At 37.3% G+C, this 21,142-nt stretch overlaps 2 protein-coding genes across 8 annotated transcripts in view; one reads left to right on the top strand and one right to left on the bottom strand.

The window, feature by feature from the left end:
* The first annotated feature begins 459 nt into the window (after nt 1-459).
* On the top strand, nt 460-8,077 carry LOC132259153 (odorant receptor 4-like). The gene is given in 3 exon segments (XM_059756704.1): nt 460-702; nt 3,994-4,322; nt 7,954-8,077. Coding segments are annotated over 3 exon segments (696 nt in total).
* Nucleotides 8,078-9,141: 1,064 nt separating this feature from the next.
* LOC132261084 (trithorax group protein osa) overlaps nt 9,142-21,142 on the bottom strand; it is a 33,001-nt gene continuing 21,000 nt past the window's right edge. For 5 of the 7 annotated variants that reach the window (XM_059759612.1, XM_059759613.1, XM_059759616.1 and 2 more), the window contains 5 exons: nt 16,377-16,519; nt 12,865-13,410; nt 11,806-12,016; nt 11,618-11,745; nt 9,142-10,777 (listed from right to left, as the gene is read on the bottom strand). In XM_059759612.1, the coding sequence (XP_059615595.1) occupies nt 10,676-10,777; nt 11,618-11,745; nt 11,806-12,016; nt 12,865-13,410; nt 16,377-16,519 (1,130 nt within the window). In that variant the 3' untranslated portion in view covers nt 9,142-10,675. Of the gene's footprint in view, nt 10,778-11,617; nt 11,746-11,805; nt 12,017-12,864; nt 13,411-16,376; nt 16,520-19,376; nt 19,602-21,142 lie in introns of those variants that run through there. The other 2 variants (XM_059759615.1, XM_059759618.1) reach the window with 2 other exon arrangements.

The following is a 21,142-nucleotide window of genomic DNA, read 5'->3' as shown; positions in this document are numbered from 1 at the left end:
TCTGGAGTGATTATTACACTGTTTGACATGTATCAAGCGGAATATAATCTACCAATGTTCTATTACATTCCTGGAATTCCCTTGGATAGTATCTTGTTCTACCCTGTTAATATCTTTATACAAATGATAATTTATTTCTCCGCTTTGGAGATGGTTATGTGGTCAGATGTGATTGTTATGATAACAATATTGTATTGTGATGCTGAATTGAGAGCCATTGCAAAACTAATTTCTAGCCTTGAGAGTGAAGAAACTACACAAACCAGAGCACATGTAATACTAAAAAATATTTATGATACGCACAGGGTAATTGCCGAAAAAGCGAAGAAATTAACAAAGTCTTTGTGGCATGTTTACTTTCAAAAGCTCTTCACCATCATGACCTATCTTTGTGTATTATTATTCATATTCCAATCCCTGGATGCATCACTTCTTGTTCCTCTTCTTGGGTGCATTCTGATGATAACCCAAATCTTCATTCTCTGCTACTTTGGGCAAATCATCCGTAATAGTTCTGAAGACATGTCAGACGCTCTGTACATGACAAAATGGTATGAAATGAGTGTTATGGATCAGAAAAATTTCTTAATACTCATGATAAGACTCCATCATCCAATCAAGGTGGAAACTTTTGGATTTGGTGTAGTTTCTGTCTATACTTTTGTTCAGGTAAAGCGAAAAAATATTATATTTGAACAGAATGTAAAAGTTCTACAAATTTATCTCTCTCTATAGATTTGTAAAGCTTCACTGTCTTATGCAACAATACTCTACGCAGTAATTATGTAACTCAGATGAAACTTTCTGTGAATTGCAATACAACAATAATCTTTATTTATCTGCGTAATTAACAATTTGCTTTATAACTATAAAATATTGTACATAAATAAAAAATAAAACGCATTTATTTATTCTGAAGTTCAAATTTTTTATTGCTATTGAGGCGAATTTTTCAAGACGTCCAACTTTATACTAATAACACTAGGCAACAAAAATGACACTTTTTTCTGCCCTTTTTTTGAAGTGTGGATTTTCTGATTCCTTGAGTCATCAGCTTTTCAACGGTACCTTCCTTTTTTCCCTAGACCCTCAAGTTTTCCTTTTAGAGCCTATTTTCCATTTTCCACTATTTTCACCCACTTTGCCGCACTTATGTGCTCATATCTCGCTCAATTTTCCACGGATTTTCCTTAAATTAGGCTCAAACGATAGCTATTGAAATTACCTACTACTTTGTAGAACATTGTGAGTGTTTTAGATCACTCCTTGTTGGTCAAAAATGATCTTTTGTGAACCACTAGGTAAAAAATTCGCCGGCTTTTTTACCACTTTTTTCTAAATATCTCCGAAACGAAGAAACTTTTATGTTGGATTATTTTTCCTATGTGTAGAGCACTTCAGGGGATGCATTTCCCCCATACATGCCGAAGTGATATCTCTTCTCTATCTGCCGGAAAAACGGGGTTTTTCCTCGACAAATTTTGCTTTTTTATGCTACGCGCACCCGCTAAAAAATTGAAAGAAGGTACATTTTGCTGTCTACGCATTCATTTAGATGATGATAATGCTTAGATGTTAAAACAAAAGAGAAAAAAGGCCAATATCTCGACTTTTTAGCTATTTTAAGTGAATTTTTGGTCTTAATATCAACAACTCCATAAAAAATACAAAAAAAAATACGTAAAATAGCTAAAAAGTCGAGATATTGGCCTTTTTTCTCTTTTGTTTTAACATCTAAGCATTATCATCATCTAAATGAATGCGTAGACAGCAAAATGTACCTTCTTTCAATTTTTTAGCGGGTGCGCGTAGCATAAAAAAGCAAAATTTGTCGAGGAAAAACCCCGTTTTTCCGGCAGATAGAGAAGAGATATCACTTCGGCATGTATGGGGGAAATGCATCCCCTGAAGTGCTCTACACATAGGAAAAATAATCCAACATAAAAGTTTCTTCGTTTCGGAGATATTTAGAAAAAAGTGGTAAAAAAGCCGGCGAATTTTTTACCTAGTGGTTCACAAAAGATCATTTTTGACCAACAAGGAGTGATCTAAAACACTCACAATGTTCTACAAAGTAGTAGGTAATTTCAATAGCTATCGTTTGAGCCTAATTTAAGGAAAATCCGTGGAAAATTGAGCGAGATATGAGCACATAAGTGCGGCAAAGTGGGTGAAAATAGTGGAAAATGGAAAATAGGCTCTAAAAGGAAAACTTGAGGGTCTAGGGAAAAAAGGAAGGTACCGTTGAAAAGCTGATGACTCAAGGAATCAGAAAATCCACACTTCAAAAAAAGGGCAGAAAAGTGTTGCACAGTGTAATCCTCACATTTATTCTCAAAGTCAGAACATTTACAAAAGTAATCCTCTTCTCAACGCCATATACGAAAATGAAGCAGGAATTAAAAAAAAAAATTTCCAAATTAGCTTACTTAAAAGCTCAAATAATGTTGTAGAATCGTTATGGTGAAAACACAGCATTTGTAATTTGTAATTTGTCCACGATCATCTCTTTCTTCCCCTCGCGTTTCGTGTATTTTCCTTCCTACTCGCACAGTGGCTGTCTCGACATGTCAGAGTCGGACGCTGACAGAGTAGGAAAGAAAATACACGAAACGCGAGGGGAAGAAAGAGATGATCGCGGACAAATTACAAATTACAAATGCTGTGTTTTCACCATTAGAAACATTTTCTATTTTATTCCGACAGTTCAAGAAGCAATTAAGTTGCAAATATTTTACCGGATTGTGCTTTCCATAACACAATTTCCTAAAAATTGAACGACGATTTATGAAAAATAAACACTTGCAGTTCTGCAGCCCTATTCATAAAACCATGCACTCCTTTTGGACAGTCCTGAAGTACTGAACTGAGTTCCACAAGTGCAAGATAGCTATTTCTTGTGGGTGATGTAATTCTTGTTGACGTCATCGCTTCAGAATGCGAAGCATAAATATTCTATCAACTTAATTGTATCCGTAACAATCAGAATTTTCAACTTTTAAATTGGTTGTTAAGATCAATTAAAGAGTTTCAAATTATATCAATAAATTGTAAGTTCAGTCAATGAAATACGCCGTACTATATATGCTTCTCTTTCAGCTTTACCATTAATCTGTGTTAAGTCACCCAGATAAAATGTTGGCGAAATATCATAGTGGAATAAAGCTTCTTGTTTCTCTGTTCTTCAATCTTTGGCGATTGGATTTCTTGCCTAAATCAAAATGGAGATTCCTTAATGTGATAAAACTTGCCACTTTTCCTATTCTAATGGTTTTCAGTGTATTCTGCACGATTTGGCATTTGCTTTATCAAATGAAAGATTATAGTAGTGATTTAATTGAATTCATCTTCTCCGTCATCTTTGTCATTGCTTTTTATCAGGCCATATCAACGTACTTGGCACTCGGTGTTTTCAATAAAAAGAACATTGACGAAATACTATATTATTTTGACAATGCAGTCAAGTCTGAGAACGAATTTATGTTCAATTTTAGAGGAAAACATTACTTGAAAAATATGAAAATTGCATATCACATTGGAAGGTAAAATTTTAAACATTGTGAGTTATTCTATAGTATATTGTCGTAATTTACTGTTTCCAGAACCTTCGTGGCTGCTGTTTTTATTTCCGGAGTGATTTTTACAATATTTGACACGTACAGATCAGAATATAATCTACCAATGTACTACCATATCCCCGGAATTCCCTTGGATAGTGTCTTCTTCTATCCCATTAATGTACCTCTACAAATAATCTTCTATTTCTCCGCTTTGGAGATGGTAATGTGGTCAGACGTTATTGTCATGATAACAATATTGTATTGTGATGCTGAACTGAGAGCCATCGCAAAATTAATTTCTACCCTCGAGATTGAAGAATTTACCAAAACTCGAGCATATGACGTATTAAAAAACATTTTACATGCCCACAGGCTCATTTCAGAGAAAACAAAACTACTAACTAAATCCATTTGGCATGTTTACTTTCAAAAGCTCTTCACCATCATGATTTATCTCTGTGTGATTTTAACCATATTTCAATCAGTGGATGCGTCACTTCTTGTTCCACTTGTGGCAGTTATGCTAATGATTTCTCAAATCTTCATCCTCTGCTTCTTTGGTCAAATCATTCGAAACAGTTCTGAAGACATGTCAGAAGCTCTGTACATGACAAAGTGGTATGAAATGAGCGTTAGGGATCAGAAAAATCTCCTAATACTCATGATAAAATTTCATCATCCGATTGAAGTGGAAACTTTTGGATTTGGCACCATTTCTATCTATACTTTTGTCCAAGTAATAACTCTTAGTTTCAACATTTTATGAAAGTTTTATAAATGCTTTTACTTTTCAGATCTGCAAAGCATCAGTTTCCTATGCAACAATACTCTACACATTAATGTAATCTACTGTGATAATGCAAATCACCATATAGGACACAGTTTTGCAATGTGTGCAATTTTATTACCTTACCTAAAATAGACTTACAAGAAAACGCACCCAACAAGACAAAGGAAAAGTTCACAGTTCTGGTTCTAATGAATATTGGTTCCACACTGAAAGATGTTGCAACTTCAATGGATTCCCAAGTGTTTCCGATGAAAAGTTTTATAGTGGCACTAATAATAGCTTAGAAAATTATACTTACAATGAAGCATCTTCAAGTCTAAAAACTACTAAATTACCATTCAATTACTGCTCAAATCACGCCCACTAACGTATATACTTAGTAGTTTCAAAGAATATCCACTAAATTTTGCTACATTTACTGTTTGAAATTGCATCTAATATGCTCATATATTGATTTTAAATTCCGCCCTTCACTCTGATAACATAGTATTTTCTAAATGTGATCAAACTACAAATTACTGCATTTTTCAGATATAGTTAGAGATTAAAAATTACAGGGAAATTCAGAAACCATCATTCTTACTCTAACTTTTAAGTTTTCTATAGTGAATGTTTCGAACTGAAATTTTAGAAATAAAGGAAATAAAGAAATTCTAATGTGTAAATCAATCACATGAAATCAATGTATAAAATGTCTTATAAGTATCACCGAAAAAGATATCTAGACTCAAAACTTTCGATTTAAAGTAGTTTAAGGAATAGGCTCAGAAAATGTTATCCTATTATCACGGTGAGCTTCAGAGAATTATCTCATTCTACTTCAAATTCTGGCGACTGGATTTTCTGCCACAGACGAAGTGGAAGTTTCTAAATGTGCTTAAGTTGTCGATTTTCCCGATTGCGGCGACTTATTTCTGTTTCTGCTCGACGTGGCATATTTTTGTTCAGTTGGAAGACTATAGCAATCTCATAGATGTGTCATTCACAATAATATACATCTTTGCCACTTATCAATGCGTATTAATTTATCTCACAATCAATATCTTCAATAAGAACGATATCCTCAAAATTTTGGAGTATTTCGACATCACAATGAACTCTGAAGAATATATTATTTCGGATATAAGGAGGAAATGTTATTTGAGAAATATGAAGATAACTCTTATTTTTGCCAGGTGAGAATTGACTCAAAATATTTATCAGATTTTTGAAAAGGGATTGAATTTCTTTTCAGAGCATTTTTAATAGGAATTACAATCAGCGGCGTTATTATAACAAGCTACGACATGTATTATTCTGAACTTCACATGCCAGTCTTTTACTACTTTCCTGGTTTACCAATCGACAGTGTCTTCTTCTACCCTGTCAATATAACATTTCAGATTATTTTATATTTCTGCTGCTTGGAAATCATAATGTGGTCTGATACCATTATCATGATAACAATTATGTACAGCGACGCCGAACTTAGGAGCATCAATGAATTCATATTGCACATGAACGACGAAGAAATTATTAAAACGAAATCCAACTGGATACTGCGAACTATTCATGAGACGCATCGGACTATATCAGAGAAAGCACAGCAACTGACGATGTCATATTGGCATATCTACTTTCACAAACTCCTAACCATAACTCTGTACCTCTGTTCAATATTGTTCATCTTCCAATCACATAATGCGTCACTTCTTGTACCATTTGTGGTAGTTATGCTAATGATTTCTCAAATCTTCATCCTCTGCTTCTTTGGTCAGATCATTCGAAACAGTTCTGAAGACATGTCAGAAGCTTTGTACATGACAAAATGGTATGAAATGAGTGTAAGGAACCAGAAAAATCTCTTAATGCTCATGATGAGATTTTTTCATCCCATCAAGGTGGAAACATTCGGATTTGGCGTAATTTCCTTCTACACTTTTGTTCAGGTAACGTTTTTCAATTGTTCTATAAACCGTCAATAAAACAATTATTTTCCAGATCTGCAAAGCATCTGTTTCTTATGCAACAATTCTCTACACGGTATTCCAATAAAGCTTTTGAACAGTGCTTTTCAGTGGCAAAATATATAATTGTGGGCTAAACGTTATAATTGACACTTTTTCAAGATGTACATTCTGAAAGACAATGAAAAAAAATATTTGCTTCAAATGGAGACTAACCAGAAAAGATTTCAACACACCGCACGATTGTAATCAGATATATTTAAGTGTTACATAGAATTCAAATAAAACCAAAAATAAAACAATTTCAATACATTTATAATATCACTTTTCATGGATTCAACATACATAAGCTTCCTTTGCCGCGGGATTTTTTGAATAATATACATTATAAGAAAAGGCTGAAATGTCTGCACATCAAAGCTCACCGCGTGTTTCCGATACCTTTTCAGTATTGAGGTGTTCTTTTGAAAAGGGTCATGTCAAAGGAGTCCTCGAATTCCTGTCTCTCACTGCGACATCGCAATTCATTGAATTCCGGGAGTTCGTTTGTATCGGGTTTCACATTCAGCCGCAGTTTCGATGCACAGACACTCTATTTTATAATTTATTAAGCTGATTTCCCAATGGAATTCAATGCACCACCAAAGGGAGCGCTCGGGGAATTACTAATTTCATTAGAAGCTTCCTCAATTTCCATCCTGACGCCAGTGTTCACTGAATTAATTCCAGCCAAACGCGAAAGTTACACTAATAATTTAGAAATTTATCATACCAACTGCTGGAATATTTACCAAATTAGATAAATTATATCAAAACTATCCACTGCTTCATCGCAGTCAATATGAAAAATTGATCATGCTGTAGTGAAAAAAAGAGAAAGTCGCACTTCACCACATATTTCGCTCAAAAGCATCAATTGCATTCGTTATGCGAGAAAACGTCACTGTGAATGGCGGAAAAGAGTAATAATTTCCTCGCAAATTTTCTCAAACCTCTCACTTTCGTGACATTCTGAAATGCACAAGTCCATAGTGAAAGGGGGTTGAAGGGGCGGCTGCTTTTTTTTGTGCTTGGCAGGGTGAAATTTCCTGTACATTGTGGAGAACCTCTACACGTATCTGCAAATTGTTGCTGTGGCACATTTTCAATGTAAACAGCAAATAATCGGATTCGCCTTCGTTGGCTTCAATAAATCTTCCATGTTTTGGCCCACAAATTGTATGGCAACAAAGGGACGAGGCTTTGTCGTCTCCATACAAAATATGATCATGCGAGCCTTTAGCTCGTCAAATGGCAAAATTCAAGTCTCTCGTTCCGTGGAAAAAAAAATTATCATATAAATTACACGAGTGGCTAGTTCTTTCACCTTCTGTGGGATCCTCTTTTCCGACCTTTTCTTTTTTGCCATTGCTGAACGTGGCTGTCGAATTTCCCCGGGAAAATAACACTCATACATACACTTCCAACCGCAGAACGTGAAAAGTATGTCAAAATGGCAATAAAGCCCATCCAGCGTCCGGGCAGGCGCATATTGAAAATCAACAATCACATATTTAATGAAGTCTATAAAGAACAGCTGTATAAATTTTATTTCACGCGCAAATAGGCATTAGGATGAAAATCATTAAATGCAATATATGGCGGAGATTTTATTTACATCACTTCTATAGACTTTTCTTATTGTTGTGCGAAATGTGAGCACAAATAATGTCTATAGTGAAATACACATTTCACTACTAAAATTCCTTCCACATCACCTGAGCTCTCTTATCAATCAATGAAATGTTGTCCCATTTTGTCAGTCAATTGAAATTGCGTGAATCATGATTGGAATGGAGTTGAAAATACACGCTTTCTAACTTGCAATGATGTCGACATTTAAATAATAAAATATGATCATAAATATTTTGATGAGTATGGAAGTGAAAAGTCACAATGCATAAAAATTTATGGATGTTTTAAATGTATTTTATACATTTATTATTCTCATCATTCTCACGTTTTTCTGTGGGAACACGAATAAATAACTCTTTTTAATGAGATATTAATTATTCCAGTTTGAAAAAAGCATCGTTTTTTCTTCAGAATGAATGCCAATGCATTTGGCATAATACAGTAGTCTATAAAACATTCAAATGAACATGAGCCTTCAAATTGATCATATTGAAAGCTTCGTGGAATAGACAGGATGGACGAGAAAAACAAGCACATTTGATTTCTCTCTTTCCCATAGATCTTCTCGGTCCTTTGAAGCGAAAGTCGATGCTTTATAAGGATGAGGGAGTCTCTGAAGATGCTTTTTGCTGGTGCAGTGCACTTGCAAGTATCGGAAAGCAATGTTCTAGAGGCCGTGGCATATATCGTGGGATTGGTTGGCGGGGGTGGCAACTGTCAGTCGAGTGGAGAGCGCAAGAATAATGCAAAATACATTTTCTGCAGCAAAGTGCATATGTTATTATATTCCTCAGAGTGAAGAGGAATGTCTCGACTATTGAAAAAGTGTGGGAGATCTTTCGAGAAGTTTCCACCACCCACCAGACGAGTTGAGTGTGCTGAAAAATAAACTCGAAAGCAATTTTTCACATTTCCACTATCATCACTTCTTTCCTATATTGAAATCATTTTTCATGAACCCGCTTTGTCTCTTTGCCAAGCAAGTCTCACCTTTCCGCGAGGGGTGAGCAATTTTGGAGGTACACCAAAGAGACAATTGACGAGCAAGTGTGTCTTCACCCCCTGAAGTTGATCTCCATTTCCACGCATAAACTGCATGGAGTCACTTGTGATGCATAAACTCGTGAATCGCAATTGGGTAAACAAAAGAATGAGACCTTAAAAAGCCAACTCTAGCTGTTCACGTGTGAGTTTATTGATACATTTAACTTCTTCCATCATGTTTTACAAATCATCAACAAACATCTCTGTTCGAAATTGTCTGCTCTTATATCTGTGTCAAGCGCAAAAATCATGCATAAATATTTCTTTTAAACAGTTTTTTGCTCATGCCAAAGATCTTTCCCATTTCATTTGAGGATCTCAGCATTCGCTTGACAATTATGCTCCTTTTTAATTGTCGCCTGAATGATGGGTTTCTTTTGCTGGAAATGACCTTTGGCAACAATATAGTCTTCTTATTCTAGAAACAAAAAATCAAATAATATGAGAAAATGCCCAAAATATTGAACAAGCTCGTCTTTAGGGACAATTCTCGGCGTCTTCAGATGTTAAATTTGTGTAAAGAACGTCCAAAAATTCAAACAAGACAGTATAATTGAGCATTTTCTCTCCAGCGCAAAATTCCGCTCTTCACGGATAAGATATAGTTTCGAAAGCGTTTCTGGTGACTCTGATTTCTGTTCACAATTTTGGCTGAAGAGCCACCAGAAAGATGCAAAATGGTTAACGAAAAATTCCTAAATACATACAAATAGAGTAAATTCAATTAGATAATATTTTTATCGTTTGTCATATAAATTATTCATATAATCTTGTCTTATGAATAAATATGAGCAGCTTTTGTTATTTATAGGTTTCTCGCTTTGTCAATGGATACAAAAAAAAACATCAGCATTTTTATTAGTTCCTCGAAAATTCTCTTTCGTCACCGTATCAACACAGTATTAGATTATAATCTTATAGCGCGCATTCATGTTTCGTAAAATTACACATTATAATGTATAGAGTTTCTTCGACTTGTGATTCTACATTGATCAAAAATACACGACCTTTTGTGCAAAAAAAAAATTTTTTAATCTGCAGATAAACACTTTATAGTTTCTTTTTCATGCTTCAATAAAACATTAAATAACATTTTTTTATATAGTCAATCAAAAATTCAACACATCGAAAATTGTCACAACGATTAATATATAGTATGATTATATAATTTTGGGTTAAATGATATACTTTACATAGTTTCCTTTGCTCAGCAATCTCGTTTTTAATATATCAACAAAAATCAAAGAACATGTTATGAGTAAATCAAATTATTTTCATAAATTGCATGTTTAAGAAGAATATATCTAATATCTATTTTACATTTTGCGCATTTTCCATTAAGCAGTATTCCTTTTCCGTTATATCCATCATAGATTCGTATTAACATGAAGAAAATAAACAATAAATAGTGGGGAAGTGGAAAAAGTAAGATAAACAAATTATTATGTTCACATTGAGAAGTAAAAAAAAAACAAAAAAATACATCTGTCTGCAGAAGTTCCAGACAGATGACAAAAAGAGAAAAAAATTGCAGTAGAAACTCGAATGGAGGGTTTAAAACACAAGTACAAAGATATATCTTTCTCTGTCAAGATAGTTCGGGGGGGTGTAGACGACAAATAGAGGTTCAACAGCCACTAAATAGAGTTGTCAATTAGACACTACATCATAGATTGTCCGTTGACGTGTTGTGTGCCTGGTGGAACTCTGTAACCAGGGTAGTTGTGACTGAGAGCGTTCTTGGCAAAAAACGCCGTGTAATCCTACAAATAAAAGACCAACAATAGAGTACCAACAGGCAAAGGCATTGTGTGTGTGTGTATGTGAGTTCAAACTCTGCGTGTGCTTTTCGTGTAGCCCTGAAGGGTGTGCGTGTGGGGAATCAACCACCCTCAATGGGGAGGTGCCGCGTGACGTGTGGATAGAGACAGGAATGATCCTGGAGGCTCAAAATAAGCAGAAGAGTGACTTGTAAAAAGCATTCGACGTGCACATAAACTCTCAAAGACCATGCAATCAGACAGATAAAATCTTTAGTAGATGCATTGAAGTTTAAGAAGTTCATAGTTATTCAGAGTTAGGATCGATGTCTGATCTTAAAAGCGTAAACCTTGTACATAAATACAATATGTATACAATATGTATGCTTTATGGTTCCAATCTAAGAAATCCAAACCTTATACTCAGTACAATGAAGCCTTCTTGAGAAACTGAAAATGCATCCTGACAACTCAAAATGAGACGAATGAGACATTGAAGTGGAACTCTTATAAATTCGATATGTGCAGTGAGGAAATGCACACCACAATAAAGTTCCCAACACAAATTCATCCATTTCCATTTGGTGAATGTCATGAAGAATTTCGAAAATATTTCTCAAGGTGCCTCTTGAGGATGTCACAAGTGGCAGGTTGGCATTTCTTATGCTGGAAGCCCGACAAAATTCCTGAGTCCAAACACATGAGTGTGAGATGCGATAGAAAGCTCCCCAGCAAGAGTGAGAGAATCGTGTTCAAGGACTAACTATTGAGTGTAGTGTGCAGCAGAAGGTGTTAGAGAGAGAGGCCCCCGGAAGGACACACTTAGAAGTTAAAGGTATTAACTTTGTTACAACGTCGCGGACGACAGGCGGGTCCGGCGGCGAGGCGCAGCCGGGCCTCATTCTCAGCAGCCGCCTGCTGCTTGTACTCCACCGGAGGCCACTTCTGGTCGCCACGCATGTTTGAGCCTCCTGGAAAGAGAGAGAGAGCCGTCAGCAATCAACCCCACCAGTCGAACCGGAGTCTTTGACCTTTGAAACTGAAGACTGGAGGTTGGGATGCGTAGACTGGGGCCGGTGCTTGAGAGACAGGCAGTTCAGTGCGAAGAGTAATCACTCCTGGACTCGGCTGGCGCACTGCTGGTTGATAGTACTGCTGATGCTGCTGAGTTTCAGTCGCCTGATAGGATGTAGTGGTCTGATAGGATTGTGTTTGGAACTGATTTTGCGCCTGGAACTGATCCTGTGAAGACAAAATCCATGATAAAGCCAAGAGACACTATAAAGTGGGAAATATTGAAGCAACAGGAAAAGTCTTTGATGGCAATAAAAATCGATACGCTCAGAAATTTCTACAAAAAGCAAAAACACGATGAGAGCTCCACCATTTCTCTTCTCTACCCTCCCATTCAGCTATTCACTGCAGCGAAAGAATGCCGTAATTGCAATACGGATCCATTAAAATTTTCAATAAAAAGCTGATCCCTTTTTCCCAGAGATTTTCCATAAGATCTTCCCTCTCAATAGCTTTTGTGTTATATTCTGCTTTCTCTACCAACTTTAATGACGTTCTGCAACAAGTCTTTACATATTTATAAAGCCATGGTGTAATAAGTAATAGAAATAACTGCATCATACCGGTGATGTTCTTAAGTGGTGAAAATCAGCGTAATTTTCACCCATCATTCTGCACTACACCGCATCCCTTTAAACTGATTATGTATCCCTCCGGATTTGCTGAACGCCAACACCCATTTTGTAATACTTCAATTTCGAGATTTAATCATTTAATTGTCTGCCTCATTAGTGATGAGGTGCACGGGAAAATCCCGCATGATTGATGCAAATGCCAGTGATCCCAAGCAGTTAGCAAGAGTGAAATGAGGTCATTTAATGCACACATCAAACATTGTTATGAAAAATCGTCAAGAAGTGACTTGGCGACGCAACTTGATGAAAACAATAAAAGTCAACAGGCTATTTTCGGCGCGTCGGCATTCCTGCCAGAATGCAAGAAGATGCTCTTCCGGAGGCCCCTGGCGCCCGGCCAAGCCGATGGCGTGTGTCATCGAGAGAAAGTCCCGAACGTACCTGATAAGGGTCCGCCTCGTAAGTGGGTGCCTGGTAGTGCGTGGCCGCGGGAACCTGCTGGGTGTAGGTTTGGCCGTACGTGGGGGTGGCCGCTTTCACGGGGGCCCAGCCGCGCGGGGTGGGTGATGTGCCGCCGGGAGAGAGGGTGGAGGCCGAGGGATCGGGCGAGGAGAACTGAGCGGTAGGTGGTGACAGAGGGGCGCTAGGCTGGGAAGCTGCGCGCCGCCAAGCTGGAACCTGGGATTGCTGTGCTTGAGGCTGACCGAGGGCAACGCCGCCAGAGAAGGCTGCGGTGCTGGGCGAAGAGCCTCTGGGCACAGCGGGGCGGTTGAGGTAGGAAGGTGCAGGGGCTGGGAACTGACGGGAGGCTTGCGGCGGCTGCGATACCGGCGATTGCGGGTACTGCGGCTGATTGTATTGCGGCTGATTGTACTGCGGCGACGTGTAGGACTGCGGCTGTGCGTACTGAGCCTGGGTGTACGCCTGAGGAACACCTACAGGAGACAAGGGGGCAGCCGCGGGCTGAGCACTATACGAGGCACCGTCCTGGAATTCAATTAATGATCCCTGTGATATCATGCAGATCACACACAATTGTGCATTCATCTCCCAAACATATTGATTTGAATATCATTTTTGAATAATGTCTGAACAACTGCAACTGGTGTTTTTCCATGCAGAATTAAAATACTCTTGCATTTTATAACGTCACGAATTGAATTGTGCATGACAAAGACCGCGGAAATGAAAACATAACAGCATCATCAAATGATGAATTTGTCGTTCCATGATAATTGATGAAATATTTTAATTCTCTCAAATCTGGCAATACATGCAATATTTCACAAGAGTTGTGAAGCGTGAATTTATAATATAAAATCACTTGTAACTGATTCCATACATATTTATTTACTCATTCGGAAAGTAATAATTAGAACATTTTTATTTGTACGCCATATGAGTTTTCCGCTAATTTTCCCACCACATGTACTCGTATATCTTTCCTCTAGCAATTTATGAGTAAGGAGTGTTCTTTAATTTTCAGAACATGTGCCTTGAATTCCCCAAAAGTGTCTCAGAGTGTTTCTCCAATTTCTTGAATTTTCCAATTCCACGTGTGTCGGAATTTTGTCACCCCCGCCGAGCTTTGAATTCCCCCCGCCTAATAAACATAATCATAGTGGAACACACGCAGACTTGGAGGCCAAATGGGCGTATAAGATGGGTTTGGAGGGCTGGGAATTAGGCAGACTCCATCGTTATCGTGTTGAAATAATAATTAGGCGTCTCATTAAATTAAATTGTATGAATGTTGTGTAATACTCCAGCACTGCCAAGCTTGTGTAATGCTGCTGAATTCAAAATAGGAAATATGCCACTAATTTTCCAACATTTTCCATATCTTCTGAAACGTCTTTCCGCCTCAGGAGAGCGCGCGTAAGAGAATCTCTCTCGTGGCATGAGTAATTAGAGAAATTCCTTTGTTCATCAGGTGAGACGATAATGCAGGTTCAATGCAAGTTTCCTCCTCAAATATTGATTGCAGAAATTTGCCAATAAAGACATTAAATGACAAATATCTCTTTATAGTAATTTTCCAGGAATTTCATATTGAAAATTCACTTCAAATGAATATGTTAGAAGTCAAATTCCAGCATTCTAAAATATTTTTCCTTGCGAATTTTATATGGAATAAATTCGGAGGCAAATGAGTTCAATCAATTTATCTATTTCTCAACATTTATACATAGGTACACATGTAGGAGTATTTCTCTTCCTACTTCACACAATATCTAAACGCCAACGCCCAATTTTAGAGTATAATTAAAAAAGGATCCCACCGACCTTAATTACATTTCTAAAGATTACAGTCACTTTCTGATACCGTCACTCGCGTTGACTTGTTTGCCGAGAAATTATGACGTTTATTGCTGAAATTAATTTTCGATTTTATTAAATCATCCCCACACCGACTCCACGTGAACCCACAGCGACTGTCGACGGTGGAAGAAAACAGAAAAAAAGTGTTCAGGAGGTGTGGAAGACTTGCCTTCAAATTATAAAATTACACTCTCTCTAATTCCTCAATTTAGACCCCACAAAAACTTCAACTCGAAAGGCACGAAACTTTTCACTCAAGAAAATTATATTTTTGCGAGCACATCGCACGTTTATGAAGTTTCACATGGGACAAGCTGAAAAATATAAGAGGCTTTCTTGAGCTTTTAGGCGTCATCACGCGATTTTTCTCACTGCTCAACAGTGTATAACAGTTGGCAAAAGCTTCAGGAGTTACGGTTTATCATTTTTTGCTGAACTCAAAATACAATTAGGGACTTTCGTGTATTTCACAATGTGCGGAGAAAGCAAAAGAGTTCCTCACCACTTTTTCATGTGCTGCTGCTTTCTGTCGGTGAGTGTAAAATCAACGAAAACCACCCTTGGTTTTTCCCTGAATAAAATAACAATTCCGCATATTTTTCTACACTGGGGTGTGAAAAAGTGTATTTGTTGAGTGATCCTGCGCCATTATAGGATAGGAAGTCCCCAAGTGTAGCTATTTTTCCATCAACGCAGAATTACACATATTTTTAATTAAAAGAAAATAACAAATTGAGATTTTTTTTCTGAAATATCTCCGCCATTGTAGACTGAAAGCTCATATTCTCACTTTCAGTCCTCTCATTGTGTGCTTCAAAATTGTTGTCCCACATGAAAGTATTCAGGATGAGAAAACGCTTAAACATCTTTGATTTTGGCACTCTTCTCTTGCTACACAGTGTACATTTGCTACTCAACAGAAAGTGTTGAGATTGTTACCCTTTCCAAGCGCTGTCCAAACAATGATATACTACATCGTTGGTCGCAAAACGACACTCTCCTCGGTTCCGATGAAATTGTTAATTAAGCTCACAGCGCGAATCCCTTCATTTCACTGGAAAATTACAAGAAACCGTGAACCCCAACAGTTCCATTCCATCAACCAACTACTTCCGACCATGTCATAGATGTCTTGCACGTGGCGATGCTGAGGCAAATCAAATTTATCTACCACGGAAATATTCTATAATTAAATAAGTGTGGGTGTGAGATGGATTCACGGCGTCTTTTCCACCTCTGACACATTTTTCTCTCTCTCTCTCTTTTTCATTCTCCTTCACGAAAATGTCTGTCGAAAAGCAAAAATGTGATTTTCAAGTCTGTGACGTGAATTTTGCGCCTCTTTTGCCTCTTTCCCCTCGCCGAAACATTCAGTGCGAGGGAGGAGAAATGTCTAGAAAAGATTTTTTACTTCAATGAAAATCCATTTTTATCCCTTTCTGTGTATTTGACATGAATTTGCATATGCTATTGAGATCTGTTCCACAACCCTCCGTGGGTTGCTCTGCATGACATTTCCTCCGTGACATCATCGAGAGAGATGGTAAAATGCCACTTGAAGACGGAGGCTTTTTGCTCAAAATCAGGCTACATACTTTGGCGAATAGTAGCCGTTAAACGGATGGACTCACCTGGAGGGAAGTGGCGGCTGGCGCTGGGGCAGCGGCTGGCTGATACTGCTGCTGATCCTGTGGCTGCTGGTTGTAGTTCAGAGGGACTTGCGAGGGGTGGACGGTGACGTCGGAAGGGGGTGGCCAGGCGACTCGTCGCAATCCTACGGGGTGAAATAGGCGCATCATTAGACCGTATATTGACCACCGGAAAATGACCTGGCAATTTTGCGAGCAAAAATCACAAGTTTCCAGTGCACAAAACTAGTCATGCAAGTCAAATTTGGAATGCGGTTGACAGCATGGGTGAAAACATCATGAATCCGGAAGGAGGGTTAAAAATTATTTCCACGTTCCCAACAACATCACCGCGCGACGTGAACGGCGACGACTCAGTGGGGTGAACATTCATAAAGTTACAATATTTTTAATTATGAAATTCGTCAACATTGAAAAACTATTCAAAATATGAGAATGAACAGATGGGACATTTTTAAAGCAATTTCTATATGTATTAAAAACGTTAAAACATTTTAATTTGTGATGTTCTGTGTAGATTTATAATACCGAGAGAGCTCAAATGGTTGAATCCCTTTTATGTTACATTGGTAATTCAAGATCGCTGACAGCACACTCTATGACTGAATAATACATATGTGGAAAAAGTTAAAATTTTCATTTCCATCAACACTTTACAAGTAATCATATTGCTAAATGTATATGCACAGAGTAATAAATCCCCTTTGATATTGAATTGTAATTTTAACATTCATAATAATTGCAATTTCTATGCAACAAATTTATACTGGATGATTTAAAATCCCAGTTCGTAATGAAACTGTCGTATTTCTTTGACAGCTTAACAGAAAGCTCATTTCAATTACACAAGAGTGTATTTCAATGCATCCATAATTGATTGTCTTGCACAAAAAAATTATTTTGCAATTTGTTATGTGAAATATTAATATGCAAAATGTATTTTTATTCCGCGTATGTTATTTATAAAATTATTCATCGATTGTATATGTAGAGTCACATCAATTACTTCGAGATAATTTAATTTTTTAGAGGATAATTAGAGAAAAAACATATTGGATTTTTAATTTCCCTGAAATTGAGAATGTACAATCAATAAATGGCAAATTGGTGCAATTATAATATCTATCAAGTGGCAAAAATGGGTACTTTGAGAGAAATAAAAATCATCAAATGGCACACACCAATTAAAAAAAGAGAAAAAAGCTCCACAATCATCATTGTAGTTATATTTGTCTCCTAGGATATTTACAAGCTCTCGATAATCATAATATCATGGAATAAAGTGCTAATGGAAAACCCGATAAATTAATGTCTGAGAGTTTACTAAGTGAATTCCTCATTTCTTTGAATGACTTCGTCAACGAAGTGACATTAAATGCATTTTGGTTCTTGGAAAAATAATCATGGATAGAATTTCAATGGTGTTTTTAGGATGATTTAATCAGAAGACCAAGGCAACATCGAAAACCCACAATTGACAGTCGAAACATTGAGTTGAGATGTTTTTCTTCGGTCGTTCTTCAAATACCACAAATTCGTTCAATTGATCGATTTCTATGTGACAAATTCCTCGTGAAAGCCAGAAGAAAAACACAGAGAAAAAAGAAAATGGGTGAGATATTTTTGAATTGTGCGAAATATCACGAGGAATTTCATGAGGAGAGCCACAAAGTGTGTACAAAGAAATTGCCTGGTGTATTTTCATCGTGACGAAAATTGCTCTGCTGAAATATTTACATCGCTAAATTGCAAATCATACCACACAGTATTTCATCCCTGATATCACACCCATTCAGAATTGGCTTAAATATTAACAATGTGCCCTCCAATTTTCCTCGACAGTGGCCAAAAGCTGTGCAACTCCACATGGGCTCATTATCAAGAAGATTGACTCAGTTGAACCCAAGGACGCATCTAAGATTCACTCACGTGGCTAAAGTTCAAGGAGTTGATGAAATGCTTGTCGCGAGAGTGATTGCACTGGGTGGCATTCTCTAATAAAGTGTCACAGTCTTTTCTATTAATAATTGAGTGTTGGGAAATTTATCATTTTTTCTCGTCCGTCTAACGTGTAAATTCTTCTATTTTCGTCGCTTGAATTCTCATCTAATCACTGCCATGGCAATAAGTCCCCCCCAGGGGAGAAAGTGAATCACAATGGGGAGACTTTTAGTAAAATCAAACACTCCTTCATGAGTCAAACTCCTCCGTGGATACTATTTTAGAATTTTCACACAGCACGTAATTCACAGAGTCGCAAATATATAATTAAAACAAAAAGTCTCTCATAACTTTGTAATTCAGTACCGACAGTTGATTAAAGTAATCAGCAATTAAATTTCAATTTCAACAACTTGCGGACTTGTTTGTAATTTATGCACTCCGCATTTCTGCCTGTTCGCAAATGTTAATCACTTGCTGATAAATCCAAAGGCTCACACACTTCCGCGAAAAATTAAAGGCACTGTAAGTAACACGCGACACCATGGAATTGTGCACAGCTTTAATTTCCTGACAAATGAACTGAAATTCTCACTGAAGTCCACTTCTCAGTCCCACGAAGGGCAATTTAGCATTCATGCAACAGTGGAGAATTACCTTCAGTAATGACTAAATCGTTTGTCATTTCATGGAATGTTGGTGGAAGATTATTAATTGTGTGTCGACTGGGCGGCAAAAAAAGGGGCCTATACATATACACACTTGAACATTTTCACGAGCAAATGCCCAAGCGAGAGTGCAAAGCACACCAAAGCTCAGGCTGGGGGCGGTTAGAAAAAATTCCAGGCCTCGTGGTGGATAAAAAGCTCTGCAAACACACAGCCACACACAACACACTTTGGGCGCGGGGTGGCGAAGAATTTTTAGTGTGAATATGAGGGGCAACTTAAACTGATTTAGTGTCACGAAAATTCACAAACGGGGGAACGGGTTTGGGCGCGAAAAAGAGAGAGAGCGGTTAAAAAAGAGCTTTGCGTGTACTTAATTGTTCAACGGCTCGAGTACAATTAATTGAGAAAATCTCGCTAGTGCTAAATTGTGCACAAGCCACACATACTTTGTGGTGGGTATCTCGAGGAGGAGACTCAATTGAGCTGATGTTCCCTACAATACTAAATGTCACCGCAGGTGAGATTGTGCTCCTCTCAAAATGATCTCTCGTCACAACAGAATGCGAAAATTGCCACATTACACGCGCTTCTTTCCCATCTTATGCCTTTATATTTACCACGCGGATTCGTCGACATTTTTTCAACGTGTGAGCGCGAACGAGACACGAAGTCTAATCCTATATCTCTATCTCATCGTCATCGTGAATTAGCTTCTCATTTTCTGCGATTATTTCTGGTGAAGAGGGAAGATAATGCCAAACATCTTAACTAACAGGGGTTTCTAACTGATCAATTTCGGAGATTTCACGCAATATAGCCTCAATTTTGGCCATAATCATCAAGACATTTTCTGACTTTTCTAAGCGCCACAGTTTCTGCCAGACCACAGCACTGGAATTACTATCTTATATCAATTTTCTGTACTTCTTACTCTTCATACTTTATCAAATCTTGACATTTTTATGCTCAGACTTGAAGCCACTGTATTTTTCAGAATCAAACGGATAAATGTCGCCTCAGAGCAGAACTTATCCACCCCTTGGACAGATTCAAGACAAGGAGCAAATTCCTGCTTCGCAGTCTTAAACATTTATAAAGAGAATCGAATGAGAAAATAGACCGCTCCGTGGGTAGCCGAAGCACAAGGCCTCGCAGAAAAACATCCACATTATTCCACCTTTTCTCGAATTCACACATCAATTTCTTTCCCGTGAGGACTCATGAATGTGTTGGTCTGTTCACGAGGAGCAGAAAATAGAATCATACCATCTTAATCACGGCCGCAAGAAGTTTTTTGTGAAATATCTCGTAATTCTCATCTTCACGTCATGTTATTAATTGAAGGAAAAATTAATAAAGCTCTCGTCACACACTACGTCGTGAAATCGTTTAAGTGATTTTCATGGTGTGTGATCTTGAATTTGAGCCTTTGCCTGAAGACAACTGCATTTCATCCACTCACATTTTTCAAACAATTCCTTTCTCGTTCCCTTGATTTATGCAATTTTTACACAGATTTGTATCAACCTCCTGAAAATGTATGCATCACATCGATATGATTTGGTGAGAAGGTCAAAGGCGAATAGTTGAATTGTTCATTTTTCATAACATAAAAAGAAATTTTTTCCGAAATATCATTCTGAATTTTCCGTTGTGAAATATTTCATTAGCAATGGAGACAACGTTGAATGACAATTCTTCCCCAATATGTTCTAAATTATTATTCTATTGCATTCTATTTTAGGCTGCGAACGTTTTCAGAATCCAAAAACTGGTCATGATACCTTGGGTCTTTCATTTTAAAATATCTCTTCTTTTATTCATTTCTCTTTCACCTTCCTTTTATTTTATGTTTCATAAATGTAAATGTATACAGGAGAGGTGAAATCTGTTTCAAAAATGTTAAATGATGCGGCATTGGAAATGACATGGAGTGTCAATATTGTTGAAAATTATTTAAAGATTTGTCAAGCTTTTCTCATGCTTTCACATCAGACGAACAAATTTGTGATTCCTTTATAAGTCAATAATGACACAAGGTATTTTCATCACACTTTCAATACAGATCAGTGAAATTCAGTGTGTCATTCGAAATAGACTCTTAAGCACAACAATATCGATTTTGTCACAATTTTG

The sequence above is a fragment of the Phlebotomus argentipes genome, unplaced genomic scaffold (genome assembly GCF_947086385.1).
Source record: "Phlebotomus argentipes unplaced genomic scaffold, Phlebotomus argentipes genome assembly scaffold_18, whole genome shotgun sequence".
Classification (NCBI taxonomy): Eukaryota; Metazoa; Arthropoda; class Insecta; order Diptera; family Psychodidae; genus Phlebotomus; species Phlebotomus argentipes.
The sequence above is the reverse complement of the archived record's forward strand: the minus strand, read 5'-3'. Positions and strand labels throughout refer to the sequence as shown.